The 25564-nt window shown below is 38.3% G+C and overlaps 1 protein-coding gene and 1 long non-coding RNA gene across 4 annotated transcripts in view; one reads left to right on the forward strand and one right to left on the reverse strand.

The window, feature by feature from the left end:
• Positions 1–5924: 5924 nt before the first annotated feature.
• On the reverse strand, positions 5925–15992 carry LOC126457787 (serine/arginine-rich splicing factor 2). Of its 2 annotated transcripts, none has more exons than XM_050094374.1 (4): positions 15638–15992; positions 13367–13507; positions 12940–13160; positions 5925–12849 (listed from the first exon to the last, which is right to left on the reverse strand). In XM_050094374.1, exons 1-3 carry the CDS (start codon positions 15817–15819, stop codon positions 12947–12949), a joined length of 537 nt encoding a protein of 178 aa, XP_049950331.1. In that variant the 5' UTR covers positions 15820–15992; the 3' UTR covers positions 5925–12849; positions 12940–12946. The 2 variants fall into 2 exon arrangements, with proteins under 2 accessions (XP_049950331.1, XP_049950330.1); XM_050094373.1 differs by lacking the exon at positions 15638–15992 and adding an exon at positions 15052–15382.
• Positions 15993–16207: 215 nt separating this feature from the next.
• Positions 16208–25564, forward strand: part of LOC126457789 (uncharacterized) — a 47348-nt gene continuing 37991 nt past the window's right edge. For both annotated transcript variants that reach the window (XR_007585527.1, XR_007585526.1), the window contains exon 1: positions 16208–16549. This is a non-coding gene — a long non-coding RNA (uncharacterized LOC126457789). The remainder of the gene's footprint in view (positions 16550–25564) is intronic.

Below are 25564 nucleotides of genomic sequence, written 5' to 3' on the forward strand. Positions count from 1 at the left end.
TTCTTTCACTTATGTTTTATTGCTCCAGTATTATTACGAAGGACAAAGTAAAATTCTTTTTTAGCATATCAGTCCATACCATTCAAAATTAGAAAAATTTCCGAAATTACAAAAATCCCGCTTTTCTCCGTTTCCTCCCAGATGAAAAAATTCCCAGTTTTCCCCATTGTCTAGGTGCTTAGACACCCTGTTTCTGTACATAATGAAACAGTTTAAAATCAGTACAGTGTATTGTCAAGTCAAAGTTTCGTGAAAAAGGATCGAAACTGTTGTTTAACTGAAAGTTAGAAAAGTGTCAACGTCTTTTGTTGTTAAATCACATTGTTAGCACACTTGCAGAAGTGCAAAGCTTATCTTACAAATATGGCTGCCAGAAGTACAATTAATTGTGCAATACAGACCTTGCAACATTAGACTTTTTCTGTTTCACCCATCTACACAATTCCCATAATGGGCCAAAGTTAAACTTCAATGGACTGGAATACTGTGTTCATGTTGATATTATTCCAAATAAATGAATCTCAAACTTAACAGACATGCCACAACACAAGAAATTTAATACCACTTTTCACAAACTGAGTAACTTTGGTCAGTTGTAGGAAATTTGTTTATAAATGTGTTCAAACCATAATGAAAAGTGTGGAACAAACATGCAGTTTGGATGGGAAAATAGTTGTTCAAAATCCCAGTTAAGTGTTAATTCTTAAAAGTGTGTTGAGCCTCTATGGAGCCATCAAATGATAATTTCAAAATTTTTCTCCATAAATTTAAAAAGGAAAATGGTTCTTAAACCTGAAACTACATCCAAAGTTAAAATACAGAACAGGGAGAAGTCTGTTGGTGCACAGACATTAAATTACTGGACCTGTAATGCTTTCCAAGTACACAATGACAGTTGTCGATTAGAAACAATATTAAATGTTCAAATAACTTGCGGAAAATCCAGCTGAGTTACGTTGCCGACAATTGCACCAAATATTTTGGCAGGAGCAAACCCTGCCATTTTCAAGGGAAAAGTAAGCTTAGTTGCTGCAGTGTTGCCTTGAAAATGGTGGAGTGTGCTGCTCCTGAAAGATTGACAGTTGTCGACATTACCACCCAGCTGCATTCCTGTACGTTATTTGAACACTGTATACGTCAATAGAAACTAAGGTCTCTCAAATACTAAACCTGTTACCACATTTAAGTGCAGTAGAATTGTGTTAAGGGATGAAGTAAGTTCCCAGCATGGAGGCAGATGTGTGGGGGTAGATGGCTTCCTCCATGTGCACCACTAAATTTTCAGTGTACAAACCATAGCTCCCACAGCATTTCCTGTCCAGTTCTCTAACAGAAATAGAAAAAGTAATTTCACAGTGCATGTTCATATTGGGGGAGTTATTTTCTGTTCATTAAATGACTTTACTTGCAGTTGTTACATGAATGTTTAGGTAAAATTTGTTCCTGTATGTCTGTGTGGCATTGTCAGTGACCTACTTATAGTGCTGTTGGGAAAAATATTGATACTGTGGTGGCACTTTGCTGCTTCCTAATGTTGACACCATAGTCTAAAGCTGTGTAATTGTTTTTGTCCTTTGGCTGATAAAATAATGATTGCTCAGAAAGACACTGAACTTCTAAATATTGTTAAAAGGAAACTGCACAAATCTCTCCTATTCAGGAATTGCTGGCAATGTTAGTAATACATCTTCCAAGATGGCAGTGAATATATCTAATGCAATGGGACTGATCACGTTCAAGACATTAACAGTAATCTGTTGTAATGCATTGTTTGATTAATGTTGAAAGTTCTTTAACACCTTGATGACCCAATTCTTTTTCAGATTATGGGAGAGCTGAGGTGCTGCATTTGTTCTATCCTTATGCTGTGGAAAGTATTCTAGACAGCTGTAGTGGAGACAATGGAACGACATTATTCAATACATAATAACAGCAAGTTACATTCCAATAGTTCATTTAACAACACTACACACACACACACACACACACACACACACACACACACACCTCAGTGAAGTTATCTGCTCACAGGAAGAGAACTGTTCAAAAAAATGCTGGGGATGTACAATACAGGAGCACCTGACCAGCCCGAAAATCCGACACCCGTAATTTTATGGGCGTGCGCGCTTGATCTTCCATTTCGTTCCTTTGTGTGTTCAACGGGCTCCCAATGGTCTGGGAGCCACGGCAGAGGCTATAGTTGAAGTATCGGTCACTACATGGTGCGGCATGCTGGACAAGGGAGAACCACTCTTTTTGTGAGGCTTTGCAAGAAGGAATATTCTGCCACGCACTAGCTGAAGTGCATCATCATGGTAAAGCGTGGTTTGACAGATGATGAAATCGCTCGACTTATCGCGCAAATTTGAAAGAAGTGATGTTTACTTTTCTGAGAATGATGAGTTGCTTGATTCTGTTGATGCAGACTATATTCGAGAAGAAGATTTCGAGTCTTCAGGTAAGGAATGCAGATACAATACACAATATTTTCATTCAGGTTTCAACTGAAAGAGCTTTCAATACGTAACTACTGTAGTAAGAGATTTTATTTGCAAATATTACTTTTATGGTAGATTCAGACGAGGAGAGCGAGTGTCCAAGTTCTTCAGAAGCACGTATTGCCATTGTTCCTGTTGATACCACACTAAGTGCGTGGGCGACCAAGAGCTTCGCACCGTACCGATTCTGAGGAAGGCTGGACGATTACTGATCATCTGACAAATATCTATCCATTCTCAGGACACTCTGGAAAGTGCAACCTTACCAGTTTAGACTAGAATAGCACACCTCTAGACTTCTGTGTGTGTTTACTTACAGACAGTACGGTGAATCATATAAACAAGCAAACAAATCAGTATGCACAACAAAGCATAAGGAAACTACGAAGCACAAATTCCCTTTCCACTACCTGCTCACTATCAAAAGTGGAAAGGAGTTACTCTCATAAAAATAAGAAAGTTTCTGGCAATTGTAGTCCATGTGTGTGTTAAGTGTGAGGCCCCATATACAAGAGCACTGGTCCTAGAATCCTGTTGTGTCATGTAATTTCTGTCCATACATCCTGAGCCATGACAGGTTTCTTTCTATTTTGAGAAACTTTCACATCAGTGATAATTCAGTTGCTAAGAAAAAAGGAAAAGCTGGCTATGACCCACTGCACAAGATGAGACCCCTCCTAGATAGTGTCTGCTAATTTCTAGCAAGCATATACACCCTCTCAAAACAATTAATGAAGGCGCAAATTTCGTGGCAATTTGTATTCCAAGCAGTACATGCCACAGAAGCCAAATAAATATGGTATAAAACTGTACATATCAGAGGCAGGTTATGTCTGGAATTTTTCTGTCTATGCAGGTGAGAAGTCTGACACAGTGACACTCAAAGACATTGCTTGGAAATCTGTCAGGAAAAGGTTACACTTTGTTTACAGACAGATTCTACAGCAGTCCAGTCCTTGCTTCAGAACTGGAAGCTGCAAAAACTGCTCTTATGGGAACAACAAGAAAATCTAGACAGGGATTACCTTTGCTAGAAAACATCTGAAACTTCAGCGAGGTGAACTAACTTTCAGGTGTAAAGAAGATATTTTGGCATTCTGTTGGAAGGACAAAAGAAATGTGCACATGATAAGTACAAGGCAAACTGCTGAGATTGTGATGTATATTGGTAAGAGAGTCAGGCAGAAATCAAAACCAGCCTGTGTGGTGGGCTATAATAAAAACAAGTTGGGTGTTGACTTTCAGACCAACAACTATCATACGAGGCTTTGGAGCATCGAACTGTGAAGTGGTGGAGAAAGTTGTCATTCCACATAATACTAATGATGGTGATAAATTTAAGTATATTGTAAAACAAGGTAATTAGAAAATGCCTCAAAACATCACAGGTTATGACAACTATCTGTGCAGGTCTTTCAGACAGCTGAGATCCGAACTACAACCTGGTACACTGGGACTCCCCAGACTATCAACTGGAAACCATTTTCTGGAAAAGATTGAGACAGAAATAGGCAAGAAACAGAAGGAAAAACAATGTGTAGTGTGTTCTCTGAGGGGCAAAAAGCTTACTGGGAAAGTGTGGCCAAAGACACAAGCTACCAGTGTAGTGAATGCAAAGTGGCACTGTGCAAACTACTGTTTCAAAATTTGTCATACAAAGACCAAACCTGGCTCTTAAAATAAAGCTAAAGGAGGTTACTGTATATAAAACAAGCAGTATAGATTATTAAAATTCTTGTTTAAAATAATGTAGTATTCCTTCTGAGCATGAAGTGCATATATCCTTGACCAATTTTTCTTCTTTTCAAAAACAATGCTATAATCAAAAGGTTCATGAAAGCAAATATTAATTAAAAGAACAAAGTATTATACACAGCCTCAAACTAGAAAGTTCAGGCTTTTCAATAAGGGTAATCTCATTACTATAACAAAAATCATTTAGAGTTGTTGTAAATTAAGAAACACTAAAAAACAGCTAAGCCTTGTGATAGAGCATAAGGCGCTATGGCTCAGGGCCCAAAGCATTAACTGAATGTCCGTCACTTCTACCATATGCATCTCCCCTTCACCCTGTTACATCTCTGGAACAATTTATTACTCAATATGGCTCTACTGCACTTCAATGAGGTACTAATTAGTTTTAACCCAATTCATTCAAAAATAAACAATTTTATGCCATCACAACAATTTTTAATAATCTAATTTTTCCACCTCCTGAACACAGAAACTGTTAGTTCTACATGAAAAGGACTTTTTTGCAGAAAATTTATGTTAATGTTCGGACTGGGTAAACATTTTCATTAAGAAAAGCAATTTTTAGAGTTATTTGCTAAAAACTGAAAAATTACCTTACCCCTCTCCCTACTTGAATGCAAACATGCACACGTCAGGCTTTATATGTTGTTAATGACACTCCCCATAACTGCAAAAAATGCAACTACACATCTTTCCTCATAATTCTCCTTTGCTGATTGTACGATAAAAATGTTTTTTCAATACCACCATTAAACTCTGAACTACAAATGATCAAGAGCACTCCCACAATCAGGATACGAGGCACAATTTGCAATACACACACAATGGATTTCATAATAATGGTTGTGTGCACATTCTGCATAAGTCTCAAAATTCTTGTTAGAAGATGAAGGGACGTACTTTGCCTCTCTTGCCCCTTGCTAGATACACACTTTGAACTGTAGGATGTTCCCATGGACTTGTACCTTTGTCCTCCAAAATACAATTCCAGTGACTGTAAAATTGTTATCATTCACAATGATTAAAAAATTGCTAAGATGCAAGTTCAGAGTTGGACGACTATTGCGAACACCAGGTGTTACATGTAGTTAAAATTTCATTTAAAGTAGCCAAACACCACAAATTAACTGAAGAGTAAAATCCCATAACACCCGCTACCTTTGAACATACTTAGATTGACAAGTAAAATTAAAACTTTCTAACCATATGATTCCAATGTGGCTTTAGGAGCCAATATCAGATGGTGAGTATTCTCAAATGGAATCTTACAATGTATTCTGTCTTCTGCTAATGGATTGCAACAGCACCTCACTGGTCAATAGTGTGGTTGTTCTGTTCACGGCACATTCCTATTTTGAACACCTTCAACTTTATAAAATAACAACATGTAATTATTATAAACAAGAAAATTGCTTTAACTTGTTTCCACTGTTTACAGAAGTGGAGAAAGACTTAGATATTTTTAGAATATATTTCCTAAATTAGAATTTTCATCATTATCAGTGAGTCTCTCTGTAGTTCTTTTCCATGTGCATAATTAGTTCGTAATATCCACATTTCACTTTCAAATGCAGTAACAACCGTAAGTGTAATATAAAGTATGCATCATTTGAATAGATATTTTTTTTTTTAAGGTAATGGATTAAAATTTGCAGCATATCAGTCACAATATAAGAATTAGTTTGATTTTATTTATTTATAGAAGTCATGGCCACTGACAAATTGTTACAATTTTAGGTGACATATCTGACATTGAAGATAGCTGCTCCAATGCCACTGCGAGGCTACAAAATGTTTATTTACACAAGTGATTTTACACAGGGATTTATTCATAGTCAAACAATAACATGGTTCCTATAGACTACAACCACTGTTCAAAATCAAATATTTTTGATCCTCAAAGAATTTTTTGTTTTTGCAGTATCTAGAGTACACCCTATCAATTTAGAGTGAAGGTATTTACACAACACCGAGCATCTGCTGTTAAGAATGATATCAAAATTTATGTGGAAGAGCAGTTGAATGGAATGGACAGTGTCTTGAAAGGAGGATATAAGATGAACATCAACAAAAGCAAAACAAGGATAATGGAATGTAGTCTAATTAAGTCGGGTGATGCTGAGGGAATTAGATTAGGAAATGAGACACTTAAAGTAGTAAAGGAGTTTTGCTATTTGGGGAGCAAAATAACTGATGATGGTCGAAGTAGAGAGGATATAAAATGTAGGCTGGCAATGGCAAGGAAAGCGTTTCTGAAGAAGAGAAATTTGTTAACATCCAGTATTGATTTAAGTGTCAGGAAGTCATTTCTGAAAGTATTCGTATGGAGTGTAGCCATGTATGGAAGTGAAACATGGACGATAAATAGTTTGGACAAGAAGAGAATAGAAGCTTTCGAAATGTGGTGCTACAGAAGAATGCTGAAGATTAGATGGGTAGATCACATAACTAATGAGGAAGTATTGAATAGGATTGGGGAGAAGAGAAGTTTGTGGTACAACTTGACCAGAAGAAGGGATCGGTTGGTAGGACATGTTCTGAGGCATCAAGGGATCACCAATTTAGTATTGGAGGGCAGCGTGGAGGGTAAAAATCGTAGAGGGAGACCAAGAGATGAATACACTAAGCAGATTCAGAAGGATGTAGGTTGCAGTAGGTACTGGGAGATGAAAAAGCTTGCACAGGATAGAGTAGCATGGAGAGCTGCATCAAACCAGTCTCAGGACTGAAGACCACAACAACAACAACAACAACAACATGAAGGACTGAGTTTTATTCTTACTGAAGTTTACAGAAATCCTCCATAAGATGAGCATAATGATTTAACATTTTCAGTGGCAATTTGCCAGGAAACTTTTACATTTTAGTGAAGTTGTGATGCAAGTGAGATTTTAAATTTCAATTTCAGATAAAATATTGTGGTTGTAAAAGACTTGGTCATCATGAAAGAGCCAGAAATATTTTCAGAATAGAGCCATTTTACTAAAGAAATTTGCTAGAATGTTTAGTAGAAAGTCTTTATACCTCCTTTGAAGGACTGCTGCGGCAATGAAGTAACAGTTTCGGGCAAGACAATTGAAAGGAGCGTACAGTAGGAAGTCATATGGGGCACTGTTTGTTGCTTTTAGTATTTGTTAAGTATCATTTACCAGCTGTATGTGCTGCCACTGTAGAATGAGAATGGGGAAGAATGCTGAAGATTAGATGGGTAGATCACATAACTAATGAGGAAGTATTGAATAGGATTGGGGAGAAGAGAAGTTTGTGGCACAACTTGACCAGAAGAAGGGATCGGTTGGTAGGACATGTTCTGAGGCATCAAGGGATCACCAATTTAGTATTGGAGGGCAGCGTGGAGGGTAAAAATCGTAGAGGGAGACCAAGAGATGAATACACTAAGCAGATTCAGAAGGATGTAGGTTGCAGTAGGTACTGGGAGATGAAAAAGCTTGCACAGGATAGAGTAGCATGGAGAGCTGCATCAAACCAGTCTCAGGACTGAAGACCACAACAACAACAACATAAAGGGATGAAAACAATGGCCCTTTAAATATGAGTGGCAATGTCATCTTGAGGCTTGCAGATTTGCCTGACATCAGAATAAGATATTTGTTGAAATTTGGTTTGCTTCTACAATCTGGTTCCAGACCTAAAAAGTTGAGGATATATATGATGGGAACCCTGAGAAACACCTGACTGGCACAGTGCTCTTTGCAGACATATGGTCCATTTAAAGTGATGAAGGACCTATCATGGTGTTAAATTTGTTTGACAATACAGGAGTGCATCTAATTTCTTCATATAAAAGTCAAAAGCTTATTGAAGTTCAGACGAGGGTCATCTGCTGCTAGGCAATAAATGGAGTCCCTTAGCCTGCATAGCAAAGGGGTGCAACACTTACGAGATGTGCATGACATGGTAGTCCACCTATGGAACAAATATCAAATTGAAGTTCAGACGAGGGTCATCTGCTGCTAGGCAATAAATGGAGTCCCTTAGCCTGCATAGCAAAGGGGTGCAACACTTACGAGATGTGCATGACATGGTAGTCCACCTATGGAACAAATATCAAATGTTTGCATTTAAAAGCGTCAGTTGTATCTCAGAACAATATTTCATTCAGCCAACATGCCTTGGGTATCAACACCTGGCTACTGTATAGGAAGACTTCCAGAAAAACATATTGCAAAAATACAGACCACTACTTGATTTTGTCCATTGCAGGATGTACTTTGAAGAGGGGGGAAAACTCTTGTTCAGTTGCTGATTTACACTACAATGGTACAGGCCATTGCCTAGAACACACCTCTGACATTGCGAGATACTAATTGTGTGTAGAAAGCTGTTCTAGAATGAAGTGTATGAAAGAATGTTTTTCTATCGTTAAAGTTTATTTATCCACATTATTACAAAATGATCACGTGGATAAAATCTTTATTATTGGTTACTATTTTGGCAGATTAATGTGTTGAATTTGTGGTAAAACTGTTCAGGATTTTTACGTTAATATAAAATGCCTATTACCATGTGTTAACTACAAAAAATTAAAATTTCCGCAATTTAATGTGTATTCAGTAAAATATGCTCTTGATTTAAATAAAATGGTCAAAAGACAAAATTTTTATTTTTGTTTAAACCTGCCACACTGGTATTCCAATGATTCTAATTATCATACACTACAGCATTTTTCAAAAATATATTTACAATTCTTTGATGTAATTTGAAGTCATTATAATGTAAGACAAAAATTTTTCATTGTTCCAATAAATTCACCCCAGAGAGGGTTAAACCAAGTTACAGAGTTTGCCAAAAATCCTGTTACTAGTACTAAACGTTTTAACCCTAAAGTATTACACTAATAACGGAACTTTACTTACCTGCCACCAGAATACCACACAGGCAGAGAGAGAGAGAGAGAGAGAGAGAGAGAGAGAGAGAGAGAGAGAGAGATTAAACTTACCTGAAAACTTCCCATTATATATTCAGGACACATGGATAATAACAATGTTAGTATCTGTTCATGTTGCTTAACAAACCTTTTGAAAGCAAGTAAGCAGTGTAGAATATCTTACCTACTTTTAATTAACACAATACCTTATTTAAAGATTCTGTGGAGCTACCAGAGCAATTTTACACTCCTACGGATAGTATCTGTCACAATACGGCAGGACAATCTGTAACATTTTGAACTCGTTCAACAATGAGACACCATTTATTGGTATTTGCTACCTACTTATGCCGTCTAAGTAAATCAAAATTTCCATATCTTGTATTTCTCAGAAACCAGAGACTTCACTTGATATAAACTGATCCCATACTGGCAGTGGCACCAAGGAACTTGCATTACACTTCATCTTCAAAAAGTGTCATCACGCAGATTCAACGGTGAACAGCCGTTATGAACAACCTGCCAGTATTAAGTGGTGGTATAAAGGACTAGCAATTGTAGATTGACAAAAGAAACTTACCTTCCATTAACTAAATAAATAACATGTACTAGGGAAAAGAATGTAGCAGTACAAGTGATGGACCCTAATGTGCAACATGTAACACACGCTACACGTAAAATTGTTTCTACTACAACTTTCTTCCATTTCACAACCAACAGGATGAAAGCCTGAAGAGTTCCATAAAATATTTCACCACTGAAGTAATAAATGCGTTCGTGGCTCACATGCCCAAAAATTCACAGATCAATTACTTATCGATGCTATAATATCCCTCTGATAAAAATTGCAGAAATTGTTATTAACATCCCCATGTCACATTAGACCACCATACGAACTAATACACATACTAATTATATAGAATCTATCAGGGTAATAATGGCATCCCAAATATCAAGTGAACACCTAATTTCAAAACAGAAAAATATTTTACACATTCAACACCACGGAGTTAGCTATTGATTTGTGTGAAAGGAAGTGGTACACCTGGAATATAGTACTTCTGGTATACACCAATGAACCACTACTTGCACGTACTGGATCATTATTAAAAAATAAGTGTAATACGTATGAAATCAGTAACTGGAGTTATGCAGCTGAATTAAATGTATCACTTGTTAGCAGTGATTTTGAACTAGAACTCTGAGTAGAAAGTACAAATGAAGCAAAATCCACTGGACAATACTTCAAAAGAAGAGAATGAAATGAACAGTTAGAAATGGAGGAAGGCACTATCACCCCTACTATTACACATTCGACATGTTCAATAGTTTTTAAGTGGCAATACAGAGAATTTTCGCTTTGAAAATTATTTTAGTAACTGCAGCATCCAGAACTTCACATGAAAGAGCTGTACAGCAGAACCTCACCTCTAAATGAAACCAGAATGAACAAAACACAGTTTCATGTCTTGCACTTTAACAGAATAAAATGGTACAACAAGTGAAACTGGTCACATTTTCAATATTTCACAACACCAGTAAAAGGTTTGGTCCTTCATTGCCCACCTACAAAAATTTGCACATTTCTATGAAATCCTACACAGAACAATTGAACTATGAGAAACCACAGGAAGTCCTAATCTCCTGCCATTAGATAAACACCTTTACGAACATATTAACTCAAATCATTAACTACATAACCTGTAAGTTTAACTACCTACGCATAACAAATTCTCTATCCAGACATACATGTTTCTTACTTAATAATATAGTAAACAGCTTCGTAATGTAACTGATCTCTGCAGACAAATTAAAATACTGTATAAAAACCAGCAGTTTGGAAACCTACCTTTTCAAACTTATTTTCTTAAATGTTAACTTTATTCCCGATAAGCAGAAAAATTCATTTCACACCCACCCTCCTCAACAGACTAACATAAATTTACGCTCATCTCCTTAAGTAAGAAATATTTTCTGAACAAAAATAGTATATACCATACTTTCGATGCTCGCCAAAATTGCATCAGCAGCAAGTGTACCACATGGCTCAGCTTCTGCAGACAACACGTGCGGCGGCTGCAGCTGCCAATCCCAGTACAGCACGCTCCAGGAGTCAGGTAAATGGGACAGTTAGGAGTGATGCTTCTTAAAAAATTTGAGATCCAGCAAAGTGAAAGTCTGGCAACAACATTCCACCAAATATTTCAGCTTGTAGCCAGTGTAATTTGGTGGAGTAATAAATCAGCATCAGTGTAGGAATGGTTCAAGTCCGGAGAGGAAAAATTGGATGGAAGGTTTAACTGCAACACTGCCATCAGCTACCCGCAACAGCTAACCCGCAACACCGCTTACTCAGCCACCGAACGACCCCAACACAGCCTCTGCCACTCTCACTGGCTTGGCAGCACTCTCAGCCACCCGCCCTGCGGTAGCGGAAAAACATCGTTAGATCTCATATCTGAGCTCTGTGGCAACTTTTAGTCACCAAACAGTATTTCATCAGTGATATGTCCAAAATTTAGTCTCGTAACTAATAAACTCCCTCATGATCAAACTCAAATTAATGTTTATAAATACTGGAAGGAGTACACAAGATGAAATACTGTGAGGTTAAGTAGAAAGGGAGACAAGGAGTCATTATGAAGCATATGGAACTACACTTCTTATACAATGAGTGTATTAATGCAGTAAGGTATTAACCTCCAAATCCATGCTCTTGCCTTAAACAAAAATTCAAGTTATGTGATATACAGAGGTGACAATCAGACTAACACTGACATTCCAGATTATGTGATATTGAAAACTCTTATGCTGTTATTACAGGACGTTACAAAAATTACAGAATAGTACGCTGTATAATGAAAAATGAAAAACTTGAGAAAACTACTGTATGTATATATATACTGTCATTCAGACCTACATTTAAATAGCATGTTTTGTTACACTGAACACAAATGTTTTGCAATTCCTAAAAGCACTATAAGTAATCTGAAAAATAAGATATTCCTTAATGTTTCCTTGGAAATATGAATTTTCCTTAAGCACCTACCATCTGAAAATTTACGAAATGAAGCACTTTTACACAATAACACTCACTTCCTATAATTTACACAAAGGGTGGGACAATAGTGGAAAATTTGTTAACTGATCAAAGTAGCTTAATGTTTAATGCACAAACATTTACCAGTTACACAAATAAATTCACAATTCCTGTGAGATTGTTACAAATAAGAAATTCAAAACATTTTTAAAAATGCTACAGGAGATACATTACTACAGGCAATTCAGATTTCATTCCTACTCAGAACAATAAAAAATTTTAACAATATGTATGAAACCTATAAGAAAAACTTTTCTTGTGATTTAACCAGAAAAACTTCGTGATTTAACTGTTTCCCAATTGATAAAAACAAAAGTTTCAGCTCTGGCATATAAAATATTGAAGGGGGCCTCAACAATCAATGCATATGTAGCATTTCTGTCCATGACAAGCAAATAACCACCACAACTTCAGCCAGAAAAAGAAAGTCATGTCCAGTCAACTTTTTTATATCTATGTAGTTCTTTTGAAGATGAAAACTCAAAGTTTCAGTTACAAACACTTAACGCTTTCATCATGACAAATCATCAATACCTTTCCTTGCAGAAGACTGCTTCCACCACTAATCCACTAAAATGTGCAGAAACAATCCAACTGCAGCAAGTAACCTGGAAGCAGAAGCAGTGAACGAAAATATGAAATACAATTTGCAACCGGGAAGCGGGAAAGTAAAAAATGCAAGGTTCATCAAAACTTACCTATTATTCACTTTGATCTTGATCGAGATTTGCTCCTGCTGTCGCGAGCAGATTTGCTACGTGAGCGTGATTTGCCACGTGAACTCTTGCTATCAGAACGTGATCTGGAGCGTGATCGAGATCTTGTGTATGAACGACGACGGGATCTTGAGCGAGAGTAACGTGATCGTGAGCGCGAACGGCTCCTTGAGCGGGATCGGCGCCTGGAGCGTGATCTCGACCTGCATAATATGGAAGAAGGGCACAAACAAAATAAAAAGCATAAACGAATCATAAAGATCTCATATGTGAGCTATAACCAATGCCCACATGAAATGAATCACTTCCGGATTTATCACAGAAAGCAGTTAAGGAAAGTGATAGCCATGTGTCAACAATGAAATAGTTTTGGAATAAATCAGCAAGTGGTGCACTGATCTATACTTACCTCCTGCTACGGCGACTATGCCGACGATATGGCGATGATGGTCTTCCATAACGTGCCATCTGCACTCTGAGCTCCCTACCATCCAAGAGACGTCCATCCATGGCATCAAGTGCATCCTCTGCATCTCTCTTGTCATAGAATCTGAGAGAGCAAAAACTTCAGTTAGCAATAGGCACACTTATAACTTCAAAAATTAAGTTACACTGCCACTAATGCGCTGCTTATTATTGCACCATGTTTGAAATAAAGAGGTACACCACACACGTCAAGAACCCTCAGGGCTGCAATTAACATCTAAGCCTGTGTTAATCCAGCAGCAATGTGTTAATTGAATACACATTGCTGCTGGATACTGCCCAAAACCTGAACAGGCAAGAGGAAGGTCAAAGGGTAATGAAACCACAATTAACTAAGAAATTTGATACTTCTAAGAGTCTAGAACACAATTCTAATGACCATCTCACAAGGATAGCATTTGAAGTTTGTATCGATTTTTCTATACATTTGGACAAAATGTAACTGACAAATTGCAATGGCATTGTCACCATAAGCTAGAAGGTGCAATCACACCAAGTGATCTATTTTACAAACATTGGTGTAGTTATGCTGAGTACATTAGAAGTTCAGTCACATGCACGGCCTACCGACAAAGTTACAGCAGATATTCTGGAATCTCTGAATAAACTTACACTGAAAATGTGTGCCAATACGAAAAATTTATACTGCAGTACTTTATAAGTTCACAAGGACGCAGAACTAAAAAAGGAATACAAAAAACAACAAAAAATCAAATGTACTTCTTTCCTCACAATCGCAATCAGATTTAGCTGACATTCTCGAAATGGTAATTTAAGACTTCTGTTAAGAAGGCTTTCACAAAGTGTACCTCCACATGATGTCAAATCAACTCAACAAACACAATAGGAGGAAGACCGTAACTTAGCGTATTTCCATATCACACTTAATAGCTAGCAATTGAGCGTACTCCCAGGTATTTAATACATCATTTCCGGATACGCCATGAACTAAAGGCCGAACAACAATTTTTACAAAAATTTAATCCAAAGGCAAATAGATTATTCCCATAAAAACAAAAATTGGCAGTCAAAACGTTGAAAAGGAGTGTCTGGAAATTCAGGAACGTTATATATCCTGATTACATTACTAACATCGAGGATTTCCCAAGGGGAAAAAACTGAAATAATTTGACGGCTGAAATTCACAACACTTGAAAATATTACCTTCGCGTAACTGTACTAGTCCTAGAATCAAGAATTCAGCTGAATGATGTGATTATACAACTGAGGAAAATACTTAAAACTACTCATAAATTCACATAAAATTCACATAACGTTTATATAAGAAAGGGAATTTGTTAACATTTTATATGCGTGGCTAAGGTACATGCAAAGGACTTTCCAAGACCAACTCAGTGAAAACGAGAGAAACTGCGTAGTATTTATGTCAAATAGCTCACGACTGTTTAAAGTTTCAATTTCAACCGCCACACGATAAAACATAGATTCAACAATGATAAACAGTATAAATCTTCAAAAGTATCATAATCTTGTAAATGATATGTGTTATCTGCAAGATGGCCGAAGTGCACAAAAGGGGTCCTTCTGACGCCATATTGCTTTCAGGAATATCACACTTTGATTAGTATTCCATTTCATCTCTCTTACCTTACAAATGCGAAACCTCTGCTCTCTCTTGAAAATCTATCACGCGGTATGTAAATATCACCCACTTCTCCACATCTTTCAAATACGCGACGCAAATCTTCAGGTGTTGTTCGGTAAGTGAGATTGTCTACTTTCAAAGAAACCATTCCCTCTATACGAGGGGGCGGCCTACCGTAACTCATTTTATTTTTCTCTTGCAAAGAGCTATCACTATTACTGACAAGTCTACCTCACAGCAAACTCCCGCAGCAACAACGGCTACAAGCCTTTTCCTCCTACCAGCCCTACTGCCCGCAACAGATCAATCTCCACAATGGCGAACCCTCTAGCAAGATCCTGATACCGGAAGTAACAAATATGGCGACTAGTCAACACAACAACTTACTATGTTGTTTCCATTAGAAGAGGTCGCCTGAGACATAATATTTAAAAATTGAAAGCAAGAAAAGCCGTTTCCTTATGATTAATATAAGAAAAAAAAACTTTAAATGTAAGAAGTACTCTCAACATTTTATTTACTTTTTACAACTACCATTGCATGTCTTGAGAGACTACGATAGTCAAAACGAAAATAAAATTTACTCACCTCACAAATGCAAAACCTCGACTTTCTCTAGAAAATCTGTCTTTTGGGATATAAATATCCCCGAGCGTTCCAAATTTTTCAAAAACTCGCCTTAAATCTTCAGGTGTCGTTCTATAGGTTAAATTGCCCACTTTCAACGAAATCATGCCATCTATTCTTGGTGGCGGCCTCCCGTAACTCATTTTGATGCTTAATCGTAACAACAGCCGTTTCAGGAAACAAATATTACCTGTTTCTTATTCGCGTGGGTGCTAACAACATTGATATCAACTTAAACACACAGATATTGTCTCAAACGCAGTAGATAATCACTCGCTTTACAAAATGGCCTCCGTTAGAATACGTATGACGTCAGTTGCTATGGTGATGTACAGCGTCGTAAGACTACGGTCGTCGTGTAAGCACATCCTTTTTAGTTGTTTCTATTTTTCTGGATTACTTTTGTAAACTGAAATTGTATCAACCATAGTTTTTATTAATATTTAGAATTAATTAATTTAGCAATGCTGTGAGTAATATCTAATATTTTTAGACAGATATCTATTAGGTCGGTATACTTGATTTGTCATATTTTGGTAATGCGCCATAGATTGCATTGAAGCATTTTAACTGCCGTGTATGATCGAAATAATAAGATATTATTTTGTACTACAATCATAAATCTCTCTCTCTCTCTCTCTCTCGATGGTAGGCTCTTGGCGTTCAAACAAAATAACAACAGTTCGAAACTGTGAATGCATAAGTTCTGCAATCTGCAAACGCTAAGAAGAAACAATGACAGGTGAAAGACTTGTCGTTGTAAAGAGCGCTAGCCAGGTGTATGTTTGATTACGTAAGTGAAGTACCGCAGTTAGGAAATTAAGTGTCCGACAACACTTCAGATTGACAAAACGTGCTGTTCTATAGTCTCAGGTAATACCTGCGCGCGCTCGTTTTTGCATCAGTTCAGCTATGTAATGCCCTCAAATCTTTTGTCTAATCCAATGAAATACTTTCTCTCTCTTTTCTCTCCCCTACTCCACTCGATGTTATAATGCAGAATTTAACCACAAACAACTATGACAGTTGCTGAGAAAGCCTTTATTGTATAACTGGCAGTGAATTATTAGTAGCTGCACATCCACTCTTGCGACAAACCGTCAAGTGGTCAGTTTGCGAAGGGCTCTTGGTTCACTACAGAAAACAGATTTAATTTTCTCTTGGACCATCTTAACAGTAGTATTACGCATGTGATTCATGAGACACATTTACACGTAAGGATGTAAGAGTATGTAGTTTTGAGTTAATACTGACAACCGTACAGTAATAGTTGATTTTTAACAATATACAGGTAATTGGAAAATTGTCATGAAAACTTTCGGTGGGCGATTGTGATGTCTACCAGACAGAAGGAAGGAATTATTAATTTTTGTCGATTTTAGTGTAAATTTCGTAAAGGAGTCTGACGTACTCGTGAATTTTTCTAGCAAAGTTGCTCAAGATAGTATCCTTATATAACAAGAGGAAGTTAAGGAACCCCATGCCTCTCCTGTTAATCAAGATACACAGCTACATTAAATAACTTAGTTCACTGTACAGTTCAGAAACATTAAAAGGAATCAGCGAATGTGATTAATGACAGAACGATTGAAGATTTAAGAACCAGGAAACGCACAGCTGCACAGGATTTTTGGTACACAGTTTCAGTTGCAGGACTGACTTGAGACAAAAATCTGCAGGTACACTGACTATGATCTCTAACTTCAATTTACAACAAACAGTGACATCAGACCAAATAGTTTAGGCAATGACAAACTTTATATTTTTCATCAGAATGTATGTAATGGATCTAAGTAACAAACTGGACCAGTTGTCTGTCTGCATTAATGACACTGATGCAATATACAATGCCCATATGTTATGTTTGACGGAACATCATTTGACGGAAAGGATTGAAATGGTGCAACTATATACGTACAACCCAGCCAGCGATTTATTTTACTAGAAATACAATAGATAAAGGTGGAGTAATAATGCATGTTAAAAATAATATAATGTACAAGTCTGTAGGTGTAAAAAAATCTGCCTGTTATGTGATTACTGTTTACAGAGCACCCTCAGGAAAGCTTAGTCTATTCCTCAAGCAAATAGAATCACTTTTAACTCGCCTGTTCTCAGAAAACAAAGAAATAATAATGATTGGCGATTTTAATGTAAATTTTCTTACTTGTAATAATGATAGAACAGATTTTGAGAATGTAGTGAGTTGTTTCAGTCTGAGGGCAGTTGTTGGCTTTCCCACAAGTACTGCACAAATCTGATTGACAATATTTTTGTAGACAATAACACACTTGATAACATATGTGTAACAAAAATCTGAAATGGCCTTTTCAACCATGATGGGCACTTGTTAAAAATGCATGATGCAATACTCCGGCAGACAAGAGTAGTTTTACCAATCGAGCTTTTATACTAATCAATAGTGAGAACCTGGAAACCTTCAGCAGACATTGGCAGCAGTTGGAATGAGACACACTATATCAGGCTAAAGACGCCAGTGATAAATTTAACATATTCCTGAATGAATTTGTTACCATTATTGAAGCTGTATTTCCCAAGAGAATTTCAGAAAGCACCAATCTGAGTGTTTACAGGAGACAATGCATCGCTAAGGGAATCAAAACAGCCAGTAAAACAAAGAGAATGCTTTATATGTCTCACTCAGAAATTGTAACAAACCTCAGGATAGGGAGCACTACAAATTATACTGTAGCATCCGAAAAAGTGTAGCCTAATAAAAATCCAAGAGCATGTTTATTAATTCTGAAGTTAACAATAAAAATATTTGGAAGGTGGTCAAAAGGGAGACAGGAAAAACTGCAGAAGATACAGACAGTATCGAAGTGTGTCATAATGGAAGCTTGGTAGGTGAAAGCATTATAGTTGCCAATATCTTCAACAACAATTTTTTGACAATAGCAGATCAAATTGGTTGTAAAGGGTGTAGAGTTGAAGCCACGAATCTTCTACAAAAAGCAATGCAGAACAAAATTAGTCAGATGCCTGTACCCTGTATTACAACTGAAGAGATTGTGAAGGTAATAAGGCAAATGAAAAATAAAAATTCTACAGGTGTGGATAATATATCTATCAAAGTAGTATAGCACTGCTGCAAATTTATTCTTGAAGTTCTCTGTCACATATTTAACGAGTCCATAAATCAAGGTACCGAAACTGGCCCTAATAGACTCAAATATGTAATTGCGAAACCACTGTTCAAAAAGGTGATAAAGCTGATTTTTGCAACTACTGGCCAATTCCATTGTTAATAAGTATCTCTAAAGCCCTCAGAAACTACTGTTCAAGAGAATCATGGACCATCTGAATAAAAATATAATCCGTAATAAAAATCAGTTTGGATTCCAAAAACAGTACTTCAACTGAACTCGCCATTTTCTCATTTGTTAACCAACTCCTTGAATCTAAACAACAAAAGGTCTGCAGCTGGAATCTTCTTTGGTCTGTCTAAAGCATTCAGCTGTGTAGATCACAAAATTCTACTTACGAAGGCTGAGCACTATGGATTAAATGGTAAAGTAAGGATGTGACTCGAGTCATATCTAGAAGGCAGAAGGTAGTACTGAACAATTCTGCAATGGCATCTGCCTGCTCTGTCAGAGGCACAAGAAAATGTGGGGTGCCACAGAGCTTGGTGCTTGGTCCCTTACTTTTCCGCATCTTTAGTAATGATCTTCCATGCTGTATGACACAAAAATGCACTTCACCCTGTTTGCTGATGACACAACCATTATGATTGACAAAACACCCAACTGTAGTCTAGAGAACACTGCCACCATTGTATTCAAGGAGGCTCTAGATTGGTTCACTTCAAATGGTCTGTCACTCAATGTTAACAAGACTCAGTTCATTCAGTTTCAAACGGCAAATAAAAAAAATAAATAAATAAATAAAAAAAAACAGGAAAATATTGAAATAAAATGGGGTTACAAAGAAATATTGGTAGTTGATCGTTCCAAATTCCTGGGATTACACATAAACAACAATCTAAACTGGTCAGTTCACATTAACAACATATGTGTAAGATTGAATTCAGCAGCATGTGCCATTCGCTCTATTTCATCTGTTTGTGATTTGGAAACAAAGCTGTGTACCTACGATATTTCCTTTCACTCATGACATATGGCATCATGTGCTTCATGAACAATAACAATACAGTTTACAAATCAAACAGTGAATATCGTGATCATGATACAAGAAGTAAACACAATCTTCACAAAAATATAAAAAAATCTCAGCATGGTAGAGAAAGGAGTACATTATTCAAGCATAAAAGTATACAATAAACTTCCATCTCATGTTATATCAGTCATTGGGGATATGACTAAATTCAAAAAGTAGCTGTAACTTTATATTTTGAATAGTTCTTTTTATTCTTTACAGGCATTTTTTGACTGTGTGTAAACTTAGTACAGTGTGTTTAATTTTAAGCATTCCTATAAGAACTGACTATGTAGCTCTGGCGTATCAATTGGTGACATAATGTTTTTTATATGTATTAGAAGGTAAGACTTATAATTTGTTTGCGTATCGTTATTACTACTGTAATCTGTATTATTGTTTTAACACTTGAACCTCATGTATCTTTTTATATATGATTTATTTTGTAATCCTCATGAATGTTTAGATATGGTTATGACTAATAATCTGACACATTCTACATCCTAGTGATACACTTGCTGCAAGGATCTATGGAACACGAAAATAATTAAATAAATAAAATAAAATAAATAATAGGTGAGTCTTACAGTGAGCCTAATGCTATCTCTAATTTAATGTATTCTGTAGTTTGAAGTAATTTGTAATGAGTTTGTATTCACTTTTAAAAGAAGTTTTTCTGAAAAGATATCGAATGCAAGACTTAGAAGTCATTAAAAATACATTGGGTCACTTCATGTGTTGTAGTCTCCTCACAATGAAAAAGTGAGGCAGTTGAAGGCATTTGATTGTGCCGGTCAAAAATATATTGGAGAAGTTAAATGTTTATGGAATATGTAATTCAGTACACATCTGCTTTACTTTATTTTTTAGAAACAGAATGCAGAAAATAATCATGGGCTGTTCGAGTAGTACAAAGAGAGACCCACACAACATCTAGACGGAGAGAAATCACAGTGGGAGTCTGACAATATGCGGTTATTGGTTCTTTATTATTCTTGCTTTATGTTAGTAATCTACCATCTCATTTGAATCATGAGGCAGAATTAGTACTGTTGGCTGAGTATACAAACATTGTTGGGAAGTCAAGAAAGAACCATCAAGAGAGAAAATAATAAATGATGATTTTGTAAAGTTACTGACTGTTTTTGCGCAAAGGGACTAGCTTTAGACTTTGAAAGAATGCAGCTCATTCAGTTTTGTACTATCAAAAATATCCCCCCCCCCTCCTCCTCCTCCTATTAACATACCAGTGGTATACTAACAAGAAACAATAAACAGGGTAGGAATTTTTAAGTTCTTACAGGTGTGAATTGATGAAAATTTAACTGGAAGAAGATGGAGATGGAGATTGAGAATCAATAACCTCCAGATTAAAAGTATCATTGTTACACTGCAAAAACATTTCTGTTCGACTACTTTTGTTATAAGAACAAATATTAACATTGGGGACATAAGAGTTAACATATTTTACTCCACCTTAGACAGAAAGTATTCCTTGCAAAATAGAAAGCAATTAAAATTCTATGTGGGACCCACACACATCTTAGTGGCACCTCTTTAAGGAGCTGGGGATATTAGCCTTAGCCATGAACTAAATTTATTCACAATTAACTTAGTTGTCAGTATTCTACCTGAACTTAAGGGTAACAGAGATATCTGCATTACCATATTATCATTTAATGAATTTAACTTTTACGCAGAAATAAAGTGTATGATCGGGATATTAGCCTTAGCCATGAACTAAATTTATTCACAATTAACTTAGTTGTCAGTATTCTACCTGAACTTAAGGGTAACAGAGATATCTGCATTACCATATTATCATTTAATGAATTTAACTTTTACGCAGAAATAAAGTGTATGATCGGTAGAAGTGTTTTCATATTTAGCTTGGAACTTTTTTTTAACACCATAGAGGAATTATTGACTAAAAAAATTGAAATAGCAAGCATGTTACCTTTAAATATGTTTTCATTTCCTTTTTTTAAAATTTGTGTTTCATCTTTGTTCAGTTGACAGAAGTTCTTAACAACGTGAATAACCAACTACAACCTTGAATACAAAGTACAAGCTCAGACTGCAACTAGAATGAGGCAGCAGCATTGGAAAGTCAACCATTACCTCAACAGAGGAACCATTTTAGCATTTGCCCTGAGTGATTTGTGAAACCAATAAAAATCTGATCATGTAACCACCAGATTAAAAGTATCATTGTTACACTTACTTTGCTCAATACATAGTAACCATGTTATATTTGCAGTATCAATTTATATTATAAGTGTATCATCATAAAAGAGCACTACAACAGGGTCATTCCATGTCAGCCCCCCCCCCCCCCCCCCCCCCGCCCCCTCCCTGTGGGTCCGGGGGTTAGAATAGGCCCAAGTTATTCCTACCTGTCATAAGATGGGACTAAAAGGAGTCTCACACTTTTCAGCCCTTTGCGTTCAGGTCCCATTCTATGGTTTGAATTGCCACTTTCAAAATTCTATGGAAGTGCGGGCCATATTGGGAAGGACGCCTTACGTGGTGCACAAGTTATCCATAGTGCTCTTAGTTTCGATCTCCTGACTGTTTTGTCATGGCTTTGCATCTCCACCTGCGATTCAACTATTTGGGCGAGGACAGTTTCCGAGGTATGTCATCTTCTTCCGTTGTCTCCAGTCTTCTTTCGCCCCATGACGATAATGGATTTCTCTGTGCCCAATATCCAGCACAGTAGCCAGTCCGTTGTGGTGGGGCCATCATGTACCCATTTGGTGGTACCCCCTGACAACACAGAGATTGCACTGCTGATGCCCAAGATGTAAACTCCCCACATATGCCAAGGAGTAGATGCCTGTCTTCCTGGGGCATCAGGACCCTCAGCAATGACCACCATGCCAGGTGGCCTTTGCTGTGCCTGGGTGGCGCCCATGGGGAGAGCCCCTGATCGGAGTGGTTGGTATCAGGGCAGATGATCCACAAAGAAGCAAACTAAGTCATCTCTTGCTGGTGACTGTACGGCACCAGCAGTCCCTAGGAAGGGTAAGATCGAATACAGTGCCAACAGGTATGACCCTAAATCATTTCCCTCCCTCACTACAGTGTGGGAGGAACGTAGAGCTACAGAACAGAGAGAGCCATATTTGCCTCAGTTTTTAGAATGTAGCAGAACTGATGGTGACTCCTTTCTACCTATGAAGCCTCAGTTTTTTGTTGAACACCTTGAGGATAAGTTTGGAGAAGTGACAGCACTGTCCAAGATGCTAAATGGCGCAGTCATGATTCAGACAGCATTCACAGCCCAATACCAAGGGTTACTTGCCTGTGGCAAGCTGGGTGATACTCCTGTTTCCGTCACTCCCCATAAAAGCCTCAACATGTTCTGGGGCATCATTTTCCATCGCAAGCTCCTCTTGCAGTCTGATGACGAGCTTTGCGTCAACTTAGAATGGCGGGCTGTTCATTTCGTCTGGCGCATTTACAGTGGACCCAAAGACAACAGGGTTGCTACCGCTGCCTTCATCTTGGCCTTTGAGGGAGATTCATTGCCAGAAAAGTCAAGATGATGGTTTACCATTGTAACGTTAGACCATACATGCTGTAAGTGCTGGCACATGTCTTCCCACTGCACTTCCAGTGCCGCATGTTGAGACTGCGAATGTTCACTGCACCCATATACTCCATGTGCACCTTCTCTGACTTGCATCAACTGTGGAGAGCACCACTCCCCCCTCCCCCTGCGGGTCTAGGGGTTATAATAGGCCCAAGGTATTCCTGCCTGTCGTACAAGTCGACTAAAACGAGTTTCACACGTTTCGGCCTTTATTTGATGGTCCCCTGTAGGGTTTGACTTCCATTCTTCAAAATTTTCCCCAAGAGCGAGCCAATTGGGGAAGAGTGCATTACAAGGTGCGTCGTGTCCATTGTGCATTGAGATCTTATGCCTACTTTCTCGTTGTCGCATTGCAGTACTGCCCATTCTCCATCTCTTGGGCGAGGACACCTTCCTGGGTGTGTTTTCCACCATGCACTATGCAGTGTCGATTTCTGCGTCGACGATGACCACGGACTTCTTTGCACCTGATTTCCAGCACGGTAGCCAGTCTGTTGTGGTGGAGCAGCCATGTACCCTGTTGGTTGTAGCCCCCTGACCACACAGGGATCGCTCTGCTGATGCCTGCGCCATTAACTCCTGACGTATGCCAAGGGGTAGATGCCCATCCCCCTGGGACATCGGGACTCCTGGCAATGGCCATCCTGCCAGGTGGCCTTTGCTGTGGCTAGGTGGTGCCCGTGGGGAGGGCCCCTGGTCGGAGTGGGTGGCATCAGGGTGGATGACACGCGATGAAGCATAGTCCATCATTCTTGCTGGTGGTGAAACACCAGCAGTCTCTAAGCGATCACAAGCTCAATTCAATGTACAGAAGTACAACCCCAAATCGATCCCCTCCCTGGCCACACCATGGGCGGAACATCAGGCTAAGAATGCCAGCGGATCTTATTCGCCCCAGTACCTTGTATGTTCGAGAGCTGATGGGGAATCTTTCATGATGATGAAGCCTCAGTTTTTTTTTTTTTTTTTTTTTTTTTTTTTTTTTTTTTTTTTTTTTTTTTTTTGAGCATTTAGAGGACAAGTTCGGGGAGGTGGAGGGCTTGTCCAAAATGAGATCTGTGTCAGTCTTGATCAAAACAGCATCCTCTGCCCAGTCATGGGAGTTACTCGCTTGTGACAAGTTGGGGAATGTTTCTGTAACCACCATGCCCTATAAGAGCTTAAATATGGTCCAGGGTATCATATTTCACAGAGACCACCTTTTGCAGTCCGACGATGAACTGTGTGCCAGTTTAGAGCGGGGAGGTTTACATATCGTCTGGGGTGTCCACCAGGGTCCGAGGGTAATCAGGTTGCCACCAGTGCCTTCATCTTGGCCTTTGAGGGTGATACATTGCCTGAGAAGGTCAAGGTGATGGTCTACTGGTCTGATGTAAAGCCCTATATCTCTCCCCCGATACGGTGCTTTAAGTGGTGGAAGTTCGGCCGTATGTCTTCCCGCTGTACTTCCAGCATCACATGCTGAGATTGCAGACACCCAGCACATCCCAATACTCCATGTGCCCCGACTCCCATCTGTGTCAACTGCGGAGAGCACCATTAGCCTTGCTCGCCTGATTGCAGGATTCTCCAGAAAGAAAGGAAAGTTATGGAGCCCAAGACCCTGGACCAACTGACCTACATGGAGGCTAAGAGAAAATTTGGACACCTGCATCCTGTGCGTGTGATATTGTCTTACGCCGCCACTACTACAGTTCTGGCACCATCAGCTCTGCCAACCCAGGTCACCTCTCAGAGCCGGAAGACAACACTTGCCCCTTTGACAATGGGGGGCATTTCCCTCCCTGTTGCTCCTGAGCCACCTACTTCGGAAGCACCCCCCCCCCCGCCCCTGCCCCCCCCTCCTTCAACCATCGTAGATGTCCGTCCCCTCTTAAGTCTTCTTCGGCTTCTCTTGCTAGAAAGGGGTCCCTTGGGTCACTCCCTTCCCAGGTTCTTTCTAGTGGGAAAGACGACACACCCGCCAGTTGCTGAAGAGCCCAAAAGCAGCTGGTCGTAGGGCTTCACGGTTATCCTCAGTCTCGGAGCCTGAGCCAATGAAGTCCCCCAGGCCAGGGAAACTCAAGGATCAGCGAGAGAAATCCAAAAAGAAAACCTCAAGACCAAGGAAA

The sequence above is a fragment of the Schistocerca serialis genome, chromosome 2 (assembly GCF_023864345.2).
Source record: "Schistocerca serialis cubense isolate TAMUIC-IGC-003099 chromosome 2, iqSchSeri2.2, whole genome shotgun sequence".
NCBI classification, from domain to species: Eukaryota; Metazoa; Arthropoda; class Insecta; order Orthoptera; family Acrididae; genus Schistocerca; species Schistocerca serialis.